This window comes from Podarcis filfolensis (genome assembly GCF_964270895.1).
Source record: "Podarcis filfolensis genome assembly, chromosome: 8".
In the NCBI taxonomy this organism is placed as follows: domain Eukaryota; kingdom Metazoa; phylum Chordata; class Lepidosauria; order Squamata; family Lacertidae; genus Podarcis; species Podarcis filfolensis.
This window is the reverse complement of record NC_139611.1, coordinates 71,466,936-71,484,781: the sequence shown is the minus strand read 5'-3', so window position 1 is coordinate 71,484,781 and position 17,846 is coordinate 71,466,936. Positions and strand designations below refer to the sequence as shown.

General features: G+C 45.9%; 1 protein-coding gene across 1 annotated transcript in view; it reads right to left on the bottom strand.

Annotated features, from left to right (window-relative positions):
* The window catches only part of LOC310768526 (IgGFc-binding protein-like), a 36,773-nt gene extending 27,035 nt beyond the window's left edge, over nucleotides 1–9,738 (bottom strand). The window contains exons 1-7 of the mRNA XM_083626676.1: nucleotides 9,694–9,738; nucleotides 8,503–8,556; nucleotides 4,740–5,966; nucleotides 3,057–3,406; nucleotides 2,129–2,702; nucleotides 1,102–1,703; nucleotides 248–809 (exon numbers count right to left, since the gene is read on the bottom strand). Of these exons, the coding sequence (XP_083482802.1) occupies nucleotides 248–809; nucleotides 1,102–1,703; nucleotides 2,129–2,702; nucleotides 3,057–3,406; nucleotides 4,740–5,966; nucleotides 8,503–8,554 (3,367 nt within the window). The 5' untranslated portion in view covers nucleotides 8,555–8,556; nucleotides 9,694–9,738. The remainder of the gene's footprint in view (nucleotides 1–247; nucleotides 810–1,101; nucleotides 1,704–2,128; nucleotides 2,703–3,056; nucleotides 3,407–4,739; nucleotides 5,967–8,502; nucleotides 8,557–9,693) is intronic.
* Nucleotides 9,739–17,846: the final 8,108 nt, after the last annotated feature.

The following is a 17,846-nucleotide window of genomic DNA, read 5'->3' as shown; positions in this document are numbered from 1 at the left end:
AGGGGTGGCTGCCTTTTGGTTCACCCATTGCTTTGGAAAGCATGAATTGTGTAATTCCGCCCTCAGGCGAGAACTGGATCAAATCTTTATCGCTCCTATCCTTTATGCCATATAACTTGCCTTGCACCTTCTAAACTAACCCCATTCTACCCAATCCAGCAATATTGAGGGGCCCAAGCTTTAAAAAAAAAACTGTCCTAGGGAGCTCCACCCACTTCGCAACTGGAGCAAACTGGATCATACTTACTCCAGAATATGTGGATCCTCCAGATATATATGGTCACCTGTATGGCTTGGCAGGCTGCAGTGTAAGCAGCAATGACATGTCCCAGCACAGCCTTCTGACCATTAAAGGTGCAGTAGTCAAAAACACAGTCCAGGAAAAACACCTCAGGGTCAATTCTGCCATGGCACTCCCTAAATGGGCCACTCTTGTCCACCAGGAGTCCACATTCTGCACTGGCACCTCGCTGGCGCTGGGCAATGTTTTCCAAGTCTGGACATACCCTGGGGCTCACTTCTCTGCATCCCAGGGACTCAGCCACCTTCCAGTGCCGTCCCAAGGCTGTCGAACCTGAAGCTGCGCCACTGGACGCCAAGTCGTCTTGTTTGTTGCTGTTGAAGTTGCCACAGAGACCGCCGAGGGCCCCTTTGTAGGACTTTGGCACAGTGACCGTGAGGCGGCTTTGCCAGTCAAAGTTGACGGTGAGGCCGAAATCTGTTTGGATCACAACATCCCAGGCCTTCTGATAGATGAGGACTTGGTCCAGGCCCATCCTGTAGGGCAAATTGGTCAGCAAACCATTCACCTGGGAGGAGAGATAAAGTGGGAAGAGTAAGTGGGGAAGATCATGCTCAAAATCTGGTGCTATGGCTTTGAGCTATGCCAAACGATGGGTTAGCAAAGACATTTTTGGTGCGTACAATTTACGTGCGATTGCTGACATGTGGGTTCTTTTGGACCCAGAAGAAGGCAGAATGAGGGTGGAACGGAGGGTGGAACAGGGTGGAATGGGGATGGGACACACACAGATGTGCTCCATAGATGTGTGCAGGCTTTTAACAGACTCGCTAACCAAAGGAGGCCTCATTTAGACTCACCAGAACTCTTCCACGATGAGCCCAGCTGACTGTTATCTCCAGGCCATAGACTTGAACCTTGACCAGTTTGTTGAGGGATGCAGACCAGCTGCCCTGGCCCGAGTTCTGGACTAAGACTTGGAAATCCACCAAGTCGTTGCGCTTCTGGCTGAGTCCTGCAAATGTGTAGAGGCAGGTGCCCTGGAAGTTAAAACTCTGACCGTCAAAACCATGGTAATGAGAGTAACCAGCTGCAGAGCAGGTGGCATAGCCAGTTGGGTAGCAGTTCTGGAGGCCATTCTCCACTCTGCACTGCTCCCCAGCCTTGCAGCTGGCAGGCTGGCATTTCATCTGCTTGCTCTGCGGGTCACAGACGCAGCGCTTTGTGCATGTGCTGTCTCCCCAGAACTGCTCGCCGGGGGAAAAGAGCTTTCCTTCAAAGGCACAACCGCAAGCTGCCTTGGGGATACACTTCCCAGCTTCCAGCACAAAACCCTCATTGCACTGACAAGTTTCCACGCAGCGTGATGAAGAGCAGTTGGAAGGAAGAGCTTGGTCATTGCAAGTGGCCGGGCAGGCTGAGCCGCAGAGCTTGTACTGGCTGTTCTCAGGGCAGGAGAGCACTGCAAAAGAGAGAGACAGAGAAGAATAAGGGCACAATTATCCACAATCCCTTTCTTTGTCATTGGAATTTATTATCAGAGAGACTGCACACCCATTACTCCCAGCACCAATGGTAAGACAGCCTTTAGGTAGATTGAGATGGATGCCCCAAGCTGCTGAGGTTGGGTGTTGTGAAATAGAGGCAAATTGTTTGTTATTTAATTTACAGTGTTATTTAATAGAGTTGCCTCCTGTGTTTTATTTGTTCTGAGCAATGTATAAGTGTTTTGAATTTTTGGGAAGGAAAGCATTATGAACATCACCAATTTTTCTTCTGGGAAATGGGCAATTTGCGGTCCCCACAACAGTTTCTTATATTTCCAAATGTGATCCTGGGCCCAAAGGAGCTTGGGGACCCCTGTCATAAGCAATTAATTCTACTCACAGCAGCCTGTGAGTTTCCTCCAGTCCAACAGGGTTACGCCTTCCCTCTGGCAGGCATCGGCATAGCTCTGCAGTGCTTGGCACAAAGTCTCTCGGTGGCCTTCGTAGATATAGAGGTCATAGGCACAGTTTTCCACAAAGATTTCGGGGTCAATGACAGAGTGGCACTGGCTGAACGGGCCGCCCTCCCGTTTGCTGATCCAGCCACAGGAAGTCTCCACTTTGTATTTGATGAGCACATCCAAGGTGACCTTCTTGCATTCTCCATGGCAGTCATCCCAGCAGAGCTTGTTGCCATCTTCCACTTTCCAGCTCTTCCCAAACTCCACGGGGCTGGGGGCCAAGGACCCCGCCGAGGTCTTGAAGTCATCAGTAGGGTCACCATTGTAGTTACCGCACAAGCCGCAAACGTTCTCGAAGAAGCTGCTGGGAATCTTCACCCAGAGACGGTTGTTCCAGTCATAGGAAACCTTCAGTGAGAAATCGGTCTCAATGGAGACAGAGGTCCCGCTCTGGTATAGACGCAGCTTCCCCTCTTGCAGGGAGATGGGCAGCTGGGAGCGTTGGTTATTCACCTGGTACAAAATATGTTACTGTTAGATATGTATTATGGAAGCCCCTAGTGTAGGGTAAGGATAGAGTTGGGAGTTGTTCCAACTACGTGCTGTGAAACAGGACTAGCCACACCCAATGTGGCACCCAACCTATGCAATCCAAGTCATGGTGTGCCACAATAAGCTATTTAAAATAGAACTACACATGCCCATTCAGAAATATCAGGAGGGATAGTCCTAATAGGATGATCAGTCCTCAGTGTAATTAGCACATGCAAAAGTGACACAGAATGGAAGTTGACTGACCCATTCATCCCTAGCCCGATATGGGCCCTGGTTCATGTAGTTAAGACAATGGAATGCTATTGTTCTTACCCTGACTATGCCATGCTCCTTTCTGGCCACACTTATGTCGTATCCATGGACCTGAACGGTCACAAACCCTATGAAGGACACGCTCCGTCTTCCTTGGTTCTCATTTTTGGCTGTGATGTGGAAAGCTGGGAGTGTTGTGTCTGATCCACAGGTCTTGGCCAGCGTGTAGGTGCAGGTGCCCATGAAGTTGTATTTCTGCTTGTCAAAAGTACGGTAATGGGGGTCACCCAGAGACCAGCAGGTGGCAGTAGACTGCGCCACACATACAGGCTGGCCATTCCTGATCTGGCAAGTCTCCTTCTTCCGGCACTTGGTGGAACTGCAGGATGGTTGGGGAACAGGCTGAGAGGCTGGTGAGAAAAGAGGAGGGGTTAGTATAAGAGTGGGGAAGAGAGGAAGAGAATGGGCACAAGGAGAGAGAGAGAGAGAGAGAGAGAGAGAGGAGAGGTCGAATGGGTGGCCTTCGACACAATTAGAGCAATAGATTGAGGGATGGAGGAAGCCAGCTTTTCCCCGTGTATAGCCCAACACATCTGACAAGTTAAATGATAAAGTTCTGATAGCAATACTTAAGCTATCCTCCCATTGTCTGACCTTCTCCATATACACGCCAAACACTTGGAGATGAAAGTTTGTGGGTCCATGCCAATGTTTCAGGCCCTCAACATCATGCATGCTGCTAACTAAATCCTCTAGATGTGCACATGCTCAAGGCAACATCTGCAAGGGGCTGCCTACCTAGGCATGCACAGCTATATAGGCACTGCACACAGCAAAGGCCTATAGCACTTGGGGCTATAGGGCAAAGACCTCCCAAGGAGAATTTCAATGAATTTTTTAACAAAGGATTTCCCCACAAAATCTCAAAGCTACACATGCTTTCCTGCCTTGCACACATTTTCTACTAACATTTGAATTTAGAGAAGCTCCTGGTGACATTTCTGTCCATCTTCTCTTATCTGGCCAGTGCTCTGCTCCACTCAGCCAATCCCAGTCCAAATGTGTTGCTATGGCAAGAGGTCCCTCCCATGTGTTTCCAGGCAGAAAAGCCACGAGAGAGTTATATATGACTAAGACTGTCAGCTACTCAGTCCTGATTGCACACTCTCGCTTCTTGCCATGTGGGCAATCCAGGAAGACTACATAAGACTGGGGTGGGGGGAGGGAGAGGGGGAAACTGCTGCTATGGCAGATGATCCACTGCCCATCAGTGTTGACAATACTAAGCTAGGTAGACCAGTGGTATGACTCAGTATAAGGAACAGACTGCTTTGGAAGGTGGTGACCTCTCCTACATGCAAGGTTTTTAAACAGAGGTTGGATGGCCATCTGTCACGCATGCCTTAGTTGAGATTTCTGCATTGCAGGGGTTGGACTAGGTGATACTTCCAGCTCTACAAATCTATGATTGTAAGGCAGGTCCTATATTCCTATGTTCCCATGAACTGGAGACTTGCTTTGTATCCAACCCTTTCTCCAAGAAGCTATGCACAAGGAGGTAAGCCCAATTTATTTCCTCAAGAGCCCTGTGAGTTTGGTTACATTGAAAGAGAGACATTGGCCCAAGATCATGCATTGAGTTCCATTGCTGAGCAGGGATTCGGACCCTGCAATGCTGATCATCCTTTGCTCAATGGAAATTCAGCACCATGATCTCCCACCTTAACAAACCCCACAACTCACCGCTATGGCAGAGTGCCATTGCACCATAGGCATTCCTGCTGGCAATGCCAAAACTTAGCAGGGCAAAGGGGATGCTGGGATGTGTCATGGAATGGGTGCTTTCTTTTTTCCCCAGACTGTACTCGCTCCAGGAGTATTCTGTTCCTGGAATCTGTCTCCAAGAGGTGCCACTCAACGCACGACCATCCATGGTGATCCCAGAAGCAGCAGCGGTCTTAGCAACGATGAACGCAGAATTGTCAAAGTCCTCCAGGCCCCCGAGGGTGTAAGATGTGCAGTAGCTGAACACGTCAGGGATACTGAGGAGGAAGGGGTCGAAGGTCAGGCCAGAATGGGTACCACCAGTGCAAAAGAAGAAGACCTGGATGCCCACGTTGGCTGTGATGTAAATGGGACCCGAACGTGAGACTTTCAGCTGAAGCACCTGCCCAGCCACAAGGTTGTAGTTCGTATGGATCCCACCAGAGACACAGGTGACTGTGGTGGGCTGGGACGCCACTATGTACGCAAGGTCATACTTTGTCTGGAAAGAGAGTGGGAGGAGAAAGAAGGCCCGGCCCCAGCTAGACACTGGCAGAAGCTGTTCCACCACATGGTTGCAATTGGTGTTCATATTGGCGCAGGTGTGCCCACTCAGCACTGCCACTGGCCGTGCTGATCTTACAAGGGTGCCAGAGAGGTCTTGGAGGCTCTGGAGCTGGATGGCTTCGTAGGGAGAAAGGACGACATTCAGCTTGCTGCCTGCTGGGTAGATGCGCCCCTGGAATCTCACGCTGCCCTTGAGATAGAGCTCCACCGCAGTGAGGTCCTGCCATGCAATGATGGAGAACTCCTTGTATGATTTGGACAGCTCTCCAGGAGGTGTGAGGATGTAGTATTCAGTGCCCAGGCTGTGGACTGGGTAGATCACAGTGGTGTCGGCTGTATTCTTCTTGGAGTTGAGGGCCAACACAGAGATGTCTTGGTTAGCTTTCACCACGACGGTGTAGCAGAATTTAGCTGTGCCGGCCATCTCCGCATAAGCTGGTATCTTCACCTTTGCGGTCTGACCCCGGGCAAGGGGGAATTGGCTGTGGAACTTAGATTTGTAGACTGAGATGGTGACGGTGGTAGAAGGTGAGTAGCCGGAAATGTAGAGCTGGAACTGAGCTTCAGAGTAGTCCAGCTTATGGTTTTGCAGGAAGGCTGTGATGAACTCCCGGCCAGTGGGCATTACAGCATGGAAGCCTGGAAGAAAAGAAAGAAAAGTAAGCATGCTCTTCCACTGTCCTTCTGCAACCCAGAAAGCACTTTTGGGGGGCTGCAATCTCGTGTGTTTTTAGGCACCTCATGAGATTTGGGGAGCGAGGAGTGGGTCACCTGACTTGCCCAGGAGCATATCCCAGAAGACATACCTGTGGGTTTGGATCTCCAAAGGTTGGACAGTATGATGTCTGGGTATTATGACAGGGTCTATAAAATCCCCCCGCCAAAATATCTGACGGTGGGAAATAAATATTTTGTTTTTCCTTTAATTGAACAAGGACTTTATGGGAAGACAATAAAAGAATCTAAATGCCCAAATAATGCCTGCAAGTCTTGACAATGTGCCTTACCAAAGGGTTATCCCATCAAAAAATTTCTGTACACACCCCAGAAATAAGAATACTTATTACATTATCTAGCAGAGTACCCCCATGTCAGACATTTCCAACTTCCCAGTGCAATAGGCATTTTTGGAAATTTTAGAAAGTGCCATGGGCGCCCTTCACAAAATGGATGTCAAAAGGGTGGCATAACACAAAATGGATCTAGAGGAGCAGAAAAAGAGGCAGGACCACAAAAGATCAGAGGGGGAAGCAGTGACATCAGCCCCACAGAGAGACATTCTTTGCTGCTTCCCTCTGTTCAGCAGGGAAAAGATGGCGAGTGTCCAATCCTCACACCCAACAAAATGTAGGCATGCCTAAGGGGTTGTGTTCAAAGCAGGAGAGGCTAAGCCAGAGCAAACAGGAACTGATTGAGAAAAGCAAACACTTCTCTCATGCATTGTGAATATTTGAGGTGGCATAGACAGAGGTCATGTGTGCCAGAGAAGATACTGGCAGACCCATGAGCCCCTGGCTCATGCGGAATATCTGGACCTCTCATGCATGTGTAGTTAGCTCTTTTTCAAAAGGTTTCATTCTGGCCATCAGCTGTTTTGCTGGGGAAAGGGAGACTGAATCCAGACTTGCCTCACTGCCCCCTAACAACCTGCTGGATTTCATTTATTATCTACGGCTACTGCTGCTACTGATACTTCAGGCATCTCTTTAACTTTAAATGAGGCTGAGGTGGAATCTACACACATATAAATAATGTGAAAATGCTTTAAAAAAATGTTTTGAAAAATATATTGAATTTGTCATAACTCACCATTGCCATCTAGTGCCACCATTGTATAATGCGCTTTACAACACACTTAAAACGTTTTATTTGCAGCTGTGTAGCTGAGTCCTATCACACTAGTCATCCCTTCAAGTAGGGGACTCTTTCAAAGGGAGGGCTTCCCTCTAGGCCGTTCCTTCAGTAAAGGGACCAGCCTCTGTCAAGGAGGGCCTACCTGGAATCCTGTGTAGACATATCCTCTGCTTTCTGAAGCTTCAAACTGACACTATCTTCTATAATAATATCTCATATTTTCCACTGGCTAGGAACTTGCTCTTTTTAAAAAAGGAAAGAGTAGCAGGGAGGAATAATTAAATTCTCAGGATCCCAGATTTTGCTCAGGATGAAGAAATAGTACATTCGATTCTGACTCTGTTTATTCACACCCTCATATTCAGCGTCCTTGCATGCACACAGGCAGTGCTGGATTTACGTATAAGCTAAACAAGCTATTGCTTAGGGCCCCACTCTCTTGGGGACCCCCAAAAAATTTAAAGGAAAAAAACCTGGATGTACATTTCCAAAATATAAGATACAAAACAAATAAAATAAAACCTACATTCAGCAACAGTGTTTTGTGTTGTGTAGGCTCCTATGATGTAAGTAATGGGCCCCGCCTGCTCCCTAAAATATCACTGGTTTGCCCCTTTCTATATATAGGGTGCCTACATTCTGCATGGACTGGTTGCATGGCAAAATGTGCAAATGACTTTAGATACCTATTAGGTCCATAAATCACCATATAGCATATATTCAACATAAAAAACAGAGACCATTTGTTGGTGACAAAGGACAGCTGGACATATAAAAGGCCCCATTACCTTCAGTAGCTTAGGGCTCCTTCAAACCTAAATCCAGCCCTGCACACAGGTACACATATCGCTACACACTGAAGTGTCTTGGTCCATCTAGTCTTATCATCTACTCTAGCTTGCAGAAGCCCACAAGTGTCTCAGGCAGGATAGGGGTTAAGACACTCTTAGCCCCGTGATCCTTTAAAGTGGTGATTCCTACTCTGGGTGGGCTCACAAAACAAGTAGAATTCACTGCATATCACCTGAAGGATGTTCATCCTAGTACATGATTTGAGGGTTTGCCTAGATTTTGCAATCACTAAGCCCACAACCAGCCCATATCCAAAGCCTGTACTCCTGACAATTCACTAAATTTATGGCAAACCTCATCAGAGGCATGGATACATTGCCTATAGATCTCCCCAACTATGTGCCTCTTATCTGCTACCGATTGTTATCTGGTCACATGGCTGAATTGCAGTTTGCCCATTCAGTCCTCCTATCTGCAGACTTTCATCCTTGGACTATTTACTAGTCATACCACCCAAGTCTCTACTCACCACCGAGGAGGGTGAGCCCCACAGCGATTGGCAGCAGCATCCTCATCCCCATGGCTGCAAAACAAGAAGAGAAGAAAGAGGAATGGCACTTGGGTGATCAACCTTATGATGCAAGTGCATCAAAGAGAAAGGACCAAACTAAAGCCAATGGTAAATGTGTGAATATATTGTTTCTTTTTCTTTTTCTTTACTGGCATACAGTATGATATTCATTCTGCATCTGCAAAGAGTCAACCTTTCACCATGGCATCATTTATGCTTTGGAGCTCCCTGTCTATTAACATTATGAGGTACCTTTGCTATAGAGTGCTGCCTCGGGTTACAGACGCTTCAGGTTACAGATGCTTCAGGTTACGGACTCTGCTAACCCAGAAATAGTACCTCGGGTTAAGAACTTTGCTTCAGGATGAGAACAGAAATCGTGCTCCGGCAGCCGGAGGCCCCATTGGCTAAAGTGGTACCTCAGGTTAAGAACAGTTTCAGGTTAAAAATGGACCTCCAGAATGAATTAAGTTCTTAACCCGAGGTACCACTGTACTGTTTTAGATGCCTACTGAAAGCTTATTTTTATACCAATTTTTGCTTTTGTTTACTGATTTTATCTGTGTTTTCTCTTTTTTTGTGTATACTCAGGTGGTTTTTTTTTAAGGTTTTGTGAATTTTAGCTGTGTTCTGTTGATAATCTTAGTGATAATTTTTGCTTATTTTTGTGATTAAATGGTCTGCAAATCTTTCTGAATAAATAAATATGTCAAACCCACCTTTCAGAAATACTGCATCTATCTATTAAGGCTGTCTGATTTTATAGGATTAAACGGTTAGGAACAAATGGAATAAAAAAGTCTTTGATAGATTAATCACTTTATTTTATTTTATTTTAAAAATTACTATATCATTAAAAATAACAAGAGTGGGTATTAAGCAGGCATTCCCAATTCTCTCTTGCAAAGCACAGAGTGCTTCTTCTAAGATGATGCTTGCTGTGAAGTATATTTTTCCTCTAAAAACAAAGTATGTTTCCCTCATTTACTTCATTTGCAAAGCTATTAAGATATAATTTTGAATATAGCCTGCATACAGACTTCTGAAACTGGATAGCACATAATCAAAGAAAGCTCAGTGGACTTATCCATTTCCTCACACTCCTCCCATGTTCATTTCACAGGTGTCTAACGAGAAAAGTCCACTTACCTGCTGGGAAGCTCCTAATTCTCTCGGTGACAAGTTTGCCACATTTATACTGGAGGGAGTCCCCAGCACATTAAGGTAGCATGTACGGAGGTGTGTGATAGGTTGAGTCATTGCTTCCTGGAGGAGGGACAGTAAGCTCAGATTTGGGTCAATGCACATGCAATTCTCCTTACCACGAAAGTGTTTACGTGTTTAAGTTTGGATTACTTAAAGGATCATGAGTTGGAGTGCTTGGGGCAGTGTGGTTTACTCAGTGCAGTGTGCTTAGGGCCCAAGAGAGGCTTTCTGGAGAAAATCTCGAATTTCTTCCCAACAGTACAGTGGTACCTCGGGTTAAGTACTTAATTCATTCTGGAGGTCCGTTCTTAACCTGAAACTGTTCTTATCCTGAAGCACCACTTTAGCTAATGGGGCCTCCTGCTGCTGCTGCGCTGCCGGAGCCCAATTTCTGTTCTTATCCTGAAGCAAAGTTCTTAACTTGAAGCACTATTTCTGGGTTAGCAGAGACTGTAACCTGAAGCGTATGTAACCTGAAGCTTATGTAACCTGAAGCGTATGTAACCTGAAGCGTATGTAACCCGAGGTACCACTGTACTAAAAGGGCATGTAGTACATCCACTTTTGCAGATGCATCCTGTAGATGTTTACTTAGAAGTAATCCCCACCAGTGGAAGCTGATCGATTAGGACAAATGCCTCACCGCTGCCCAACCAACCTCTTATACAGTGGTACCTCAGGTTAAGAACTTAATTCGTTCCAGAGGTCCGTTCTTAACCTGAAACTGTTCTTAACCTGAAGCACCACTTTAGCTAATGGGGCCTCCCGCTGCTGCCACACGATTTCTGTTCTCATCCTGAAGCAAAGTTCTTAACCCGAGGTACTATTTCTGGGTTAGCGGAGTCTGTAACCTGAAGCGTCTTTAACCTGAAGTGTCTTTAACCTGAGGTACCACTGTACTAAGAACAAGCTGTGGCTTTGCTTCCAAGCCCAATTCAACGTGCTATTGCTACTCTTCAAAGCCCTACATTATTTAGGCCCCAAATGTCTGAAAGACCACCTCCTTTCCTACAGATCCTCTCTGGGTCTATTAAGATCAACAGAGGAGCCCCTCTTGGTAGTTCCACCTTCCACATAGGTTTTGTAGTGGTGGCCTGGCAGGGGACATTCTCTGCTGTTGTGGAACTCCCTCCCACAGAGATATGTCTGGCTTCTTCATTACAGCTTTTGGTGAATGCTGAAGACATCCCTCTTAACCCCGGCCTTTTGACACCTGAGATATGTGCTTTCCGGGTTCTCCCTATCTCTGTGGCTGTACTCTGTTGCAGCTGTTTTTAATTCTGAATTTTAAATTGTTGTTACCTGCCCTGGGACCCGCTGGTGAAGGGTAGGTAATAAATGGAATTAATGATAATGACCACCACAGTGTGTCCTCAGCCAGCCCACTCCGGCCTGCCTTACATGCTACCAGTCTAGGGGGTAAAACTTCCTGACAGTTTCCACCACTGCTACTCCTCCTCCTCCTCCTCCTTCTTATCGCTCGTAGCTGAGTTAGGTTGTCTTCCATGAATATGGTCTTGACAGTGTGTCTGTAGGTACCAACAAACTGAAACTGACAGGGGACAAATAGAAGAAGAAGCTTTTACCCCGGTATGATTACTCTTTATCACATACACAGCCCAACAAGACAACAACAAGAACCCGCCAACAGCATATGAATCAATCTGGCAAATACACACACACACACACACACACACACACATCTCACTACAACCAACCAAAGACAACCAACCAAACCCGAGGCCACCCCCAAGGAAATACAACAAGTGACTAGTAAGAGAACCCACACAACTGACACTGACACAAAACCCCACACATACACTAAGTAGAAGAATTGAAGTGTTGCCACCCGACCCCACCCCCCTCACCATTCCCCCTCCCCCTCTTCTTCCTAACCTAACATTGCATATAACACTAATGTCTCACAACAAACGAAACTGATCTGTAGAAAACACAGCTTGGAAAAAGAGACAATGCATGTATTTTTGTAAATTAAGAAATCTTTGATAATTTTTTATTTTTTTTAACAAGTGTGACTGTAGGTGACTATGGAGGACAATTCTGGATCCGCTCATTCTTCCGCAGTGGGGACATAGGTTGATCAAGGTGAGGATTTGCCCAGCATGCCTACCTCTTAGCTTAGCTTAAAGGATCTTCCTTTATTAACGTCTCCAGCCTTTGTATCTTGCTCTCACACCACACGCCCCATTCCTCCTCTAGCACCCCTGTCTTCACTACTCAATGCTACCGCACCTCTTACTCTAACATTTCTTGGAACCCCCTCCTTAAAAGAGTTTGCTGAGCCCTTTGGTCAATATTTGTTGCCTCCTTTCACATGGGAGGGGATGGGAATGCATTTCGGCAGTCATGGCTCCTTAACCTTCTGTTGACTTAAATCATGTCAGTCAAGAGGATTAAGAGCTCATGCCACCCACTGGAACTCGCCCACTACAAATGTTTTCTGTTATTTGATGCCTTGTGTTGCATGTTACACTGAGGGACTTGGCCAGGGGTGGCCAACTCAGTCATCCAACCAATGACATTTGTGGGGACATAGAGGCCACCTTCATAATTCTGCGAGCCAACCTAGCACTTACAGACTACTGGGCCATTTCCCATGAGATTCCATTAGTTTCACAAAGCGCTTGAGGACAAATGGAGCACACAGAATGTGACCGTTTTGCTGCAGTAGATGCAAGAGTCCAACAGAACTTTGCTGTGACCATTTGTGCAGAGCACAAACTTGAGGGTTTAAAGTGACTAATGTGGGCTGTGACATCACGAAATGCTCAGGATGACAGGCATCACTCTTTACTTGTGAGCAAACAACAAACTCAAGATCCTGGATTGTGCACCCGGTACAAAAACAGAGCTGCTGAATGAAACCTTATCTCTGCATCGACTTTTTCTCCAGTGAAGTCAGATACCACAGATGAAAAAGATGACATTATGTCAAAGGAAACTGTTTGCAAAAACATCTACACTGGGAGAAATGTACACGTAGATGCTGACAACTTTCAAAAGGACTATTTTTTTTTAAAAAAAAGGGGAACTAATGTGGGAATGACCGCTCCCTGCATAAAACGGGGGGGGAGCCCTTTGCGTGGATGCGCGCAGCCCCTGGATCTGAAGTGGCTCCATCAGCATAGGCTTGGCTTCGCCTTCCCTCAGGTGGGATACCTGGAGGTCTCCGCCTACCTCAGTCAGCTGCCCAATCCCACCTGGGGGAAGCGTTGCCAAGGAGACCAGGCCAGGTAGGGGAGGGACTACCTGCCCACACAATAGAGGGAGGCTCTTACCTGGGAATACTCACTTGGCTCCAGAGCTTCTCCCACCCTACCCACCCTCAGTTAATGTCTTGTTTTGCAGGTTAACTTTTCTTCACAGGTACGCAGGCACTGCTACGTCAAGGTCGCTGTTAAAGGGCCAGAAAGCAATTCCCCTGCATTGGCAGGTTTTGCCTTTCCCATAGCAAAACATCACAACTTTGGTGGTATTAGGCCTTGGGCGGAATCCTTTAATCTATCTTCCTCTTTGCAGCGGCGATACCAGGGTTCCCCGTTAAAGGGGTTTCTGAAGGGAGGCTTTGACCGTACGCCGAGAAGTCGTCATTGCTCTCCCCTGCGGCGGCGGCGTAACGGCGGCAGCTATCTCTGCTTGAACATACGTTCTCCAGAGCTGGCCCATCCCCCCCCACACACACACTGGATAACCCTGATGCTCCCTAGGTCCCTGGCTGGGGACTGGGGAGGGATAACGCCCAATGCCTGAGCCAAGGTCTACCCACATTTGAAATTTAATAAAGTTGTGGCCAATTTAATCCCATAGCAGGTTGTCTTGAGTCGTTATTCCACATGACGGGGGGGGCGCCTGGGATCTGGGGGACTCCGCCTGTCCACGCAATGCACAAACTGACTTTAATATTTTTTAAATGTGTAATTGACAGGCTCATCCTAGGATTGCCATACATCTGGAATTTCCCGGACATAGCAGGAATACTGGTAACCCATGTCAACAGTGTCGTTTTTGGCAATTAAAAAAAAAAACATAGCTCAAAAACATCTTTTTTGCGATTATGCCAAAAAAGCTCAACAAACCTACTCCTTTCCAGTTGAGTTGAGTTTTTTTGTTTTGTTTCATTTAATCCATACTTTCTGGCTGAGGCATAGGATATTGTAAAATAAGCAAAACTGCATACAAAAGTATGTACACTTGGGGAAATGTTGGGGAAAAAATCATGTATATTAAACTTTTAAAAAGAACTACTGGTGCAGGAATGTAGCAAGCTGAATCTCAGACTGGAAAAAATGAGAAACTGAGACAAACAGATGAGTTCATGGTCCCACATACCCAGCATGAGTTGCAGATTTTGCTGGATTGAGCAATACAAGAGAATGAATATGGAAGCCAAGCTTGCTTCTCACCCCTGTGTATTCAGGAAACTGCTGCTGCAATATATCTGAAATGACTCAAATTGGAGGGGAATTCATTTTATGCTTGGTGTTTCCTGCTTACAGCAGCACAACATGAAAAGCAATTTGCCTTAGGGGTCTCACTTAGCACATTTATGAGCTGGTGCTATTGTGAACCACAGCACAGCAGGCCAGGGGTTGCCCCGCGGTGTTGTAAGGATTGTGGATGTGTAAGAACAGCAAGAATGGCCCAGCAGCATTTTGGAATTGAACATGGCCGCAACTTTATTGATTACAGATGTAAGCAGGCATTGACTATGTATCCTGAATTAGCCAATGCACCTGCAGGATGATAATCCATCATAGTTGATCCTATTGATAAGGAAGCCCCTCACAACATAAGTCATAATGAGGCGAAACCCGCCAGGTCACCATTTGAGGTGTTTCTATGGCTTCAGGACATAACACTCCTCCTGGAGCCCTTTAAGCCTGAAATTTGATCCTGAAGCTGAATTTGATCCTTAGCTTTAGGCTAAGGATCCAACCCAATGCCTTTTCCCACCAAAAGTTGTGACAATTGCTCCTAATAAGGCAAAACCAAAACAAAACAAAACAAAAACCCAGACAGGCTGAAATTCCTTTCCGGCCTCAACCACAGCAACCAAATAATTCCACAGCAAGGCCAAACATGTGCCCTGCTGCTGACCTTTGGACAGAGCCACAGCATTCAGCGTGGGCAGGTGGGACGTCCAGTTTGTGACTGCACTGCCCAATTGTAGCACAGCTGCCTTTGGCCTGTTACCTGGGCATAACAGACCCTGACAAGTCTGCCACCAAAGCCCCACCACACCCCCAGGACTGAGATTGGCCCGTTTGGCGGGCAATCCCACCAGCACCCACAGCTGCCACGATGATAGCTGGCCACACAGGACAACTATGTTACCCCCTGGCTCACCAGCACCCAAGCTGGGCCGCAACTGCTGCCACCCTAGAAAAGGTAAGCCCTCTTTATTAGTGGAGCCACGCCAAATAGTTATTCCTCTGTTTACTTTCTCTCCATATGCCAATAACCCTTATCTGTAACACAACACAAAGCAATTCCAGCCGCACAATCAGCACAAACTGCTTCCTGTTCTTTCCTGATTCATATGGTCGCCACAAAGCTCCGTTGCTGCAGGAAATATCTCATGGTTGGGGGTATAGCAAAATGTCCCTTGTTGACTCACGGCTCTCTTTAAGAACTGGACTCCCCTTGTCCAAACCTCAGATAACTGAGCGCTCATGAAGGCTCAGAGACACTCACATCAACTGCCTGCTTCTGCTGCCTCTCGTGCTACCATGTTCCCCTTCCCTAACCCTCAAGACCATGACACAGAGACATAGAGACAGAGAATCATAGAGTTGGAAGGAATCACGAGGGTCATTTTGTCCAAGTCCCTCCAATGTAAGAATCTTTTGCTCAACATGGAGCTCAAGCCCAAAACCCTGAGATTAAGAGTCTGGCATGAGAGCGACAACGGCCACAAGAGTTCTGGTAGCACAAGGATGGAAGACTGAAGAAACCCCAACTAAAGAATCATGGCACGAAAAACGATGGACTATGCAGAACTGGCAAAACTGACATATAAGGTACAGGACAAGGATAACTGTGACTTTAAAGATGAATGGGAACCCTTTACAAAGTATTTGAAGACACAACAAAGTGAATTGGACTCATTGGGAGGTTTTGAATAAACACTCACAAACTCTTTATTGATAATAATCAGTCAGATAATTTAAGGATTTATACAACTTTGTAACATGCAGAGAATAGCATTCACAGAGAAACCAAAGACTGGAACTGAGGGAAGTCGGGGTGGGTTTTGCATGGGAGAGTGGGGGGGAGGGAGGAAAATGGGGGGGGGGAGAATTAAGGATGACATGTTTTTGGATAATATGTTTTGTTTTAATTTTGAATAAAAAAACTTTTTTAAAAAAAGAGTCTGGCATGAGCACCTGACATCCCTGGGAATGCAACCATGTTTTAGCTAACAGTGTCAGCCAGTTACACTGATTAGTGAAAGCTGAACCATTTTGTATCCTGTGTACCCTTTTGGACATTTTACTTGGTACAGTGGTGCCCCGCAAGACGAATGCCTCGCAAGATGGAAAACTCACTAGACGAAAGGGTTTTCCGTTTTTTGAGCTGCTTCGCAAGACGAATTTCCCTATGGGCTTGCTTCGCAAGACGAAAACGTCTTGCAAGTTTGTTTCCTTTTTCTTAACACCGTTAATACAGTTGCGACTTGACTTCAAGGAGCAACTCATAGAACGCAGTGTACATAGTAGCCTTTTTTTGAGGTTTTTAAAGACTTTGGTGATTTTTGAAGCTTTTCCAAAACTTCTTTTGCAGCCATTTGGTAAGTTAAGCTTTTAAAACTTTTTTTGGGGGGGGTTGGATTTTGGGTTGGGGTGTTTGGAATTCAAGGACTTGGTGTTGGGGAGGGGTTTGCAAGAATCTGGAAGCTTGTTTTTTTTCTGCATTTTTATGATTTTTTTGTGACCATTGGGGCACTCTGCTGTTTTTTTAAAAAAATTCTGGATTTGAATTTCTGTGTGCTGGGTGGCTGGGGGAACAGTTGGGGAGGGGTTTGCAAGAATCTGGAAGCTTGTTTTTTTCTGCATTTTTATGATTTTCTGTGACCATTGGGCCACTCTGCTGTTTTTTTAAAAAAAATCTGGGTTTGAATTTTGAAATGCTCTTTACAGTATGTGTGACTTTAAAGAGCACTTAATAAACTCTTGTTGTACCAAATTTGGCTTTGTTTGGACTTTTTTTGACCATAGGAACGCATTAATTGATTTTCAATGCATTCCTATGGGATTTTGTGCTTCGCAAGACGAAAAATTCGCTAGACGAAAAAATTCACAGAACGAATTAATTTCGTCTTGCGAGGCACCACTGTAATGTATCTCTTATTGTGTAATGACCATTTGTAGAATGTTCAGGTATATCATCTCATTTATTGTATTTGAATGTAATTGGTTTTATTTAGTATTATTATCAGCTGAGGAAGAACATTTGAAACAGGCAGTTATCCTGGAAGGTCTGTCCTGCTGCTGTTTTTGGAGCACCAACATCCTTCAACTTATTCCCTGCAAAACACTGCATAAGTTGTGCTTTGTCTGACTTTACACTTACCTTGGAAGGCATGTTGCCTCAAGCTCGAGTGATTCTTTGTGATGTCATACTAGCCAAACGATCCCTTACTTTGGGACATTTTCTTAACTCATATTAGTTGGTGTCACCATGTATATACAGTGGTACCTCGAGTTAAGTACTTAATTCGTTCTGGAAGTCCGTTCTTAACCTGAAACTGTTCTTAACCGGAAGGACCACGGAAGCTAATGGGTCCTCCTGCTGTATTGTAGGCTATCTGATTGTAAATTAAGATACAATGCAGTAGTGATATAGAAGTGTTGTACAGTGGTACCTCGGGTTACATACGCTTCAGGTTACAGACACTTCAGGTTACAGACTCCGCTAACCCAGAAATAGTACCTCAGGTTAAGAACTTTGCTTCAGGATGAGAACAGAAATCGTGCGGCAGCAGCAGGAGGCCCCATTAGCTAAAGTGGTGCTTCAGGTTAAGAACAGTTTCAGGTTAAAAATGGACCTCCAGAACAAATTAAGTTCTTAACCCG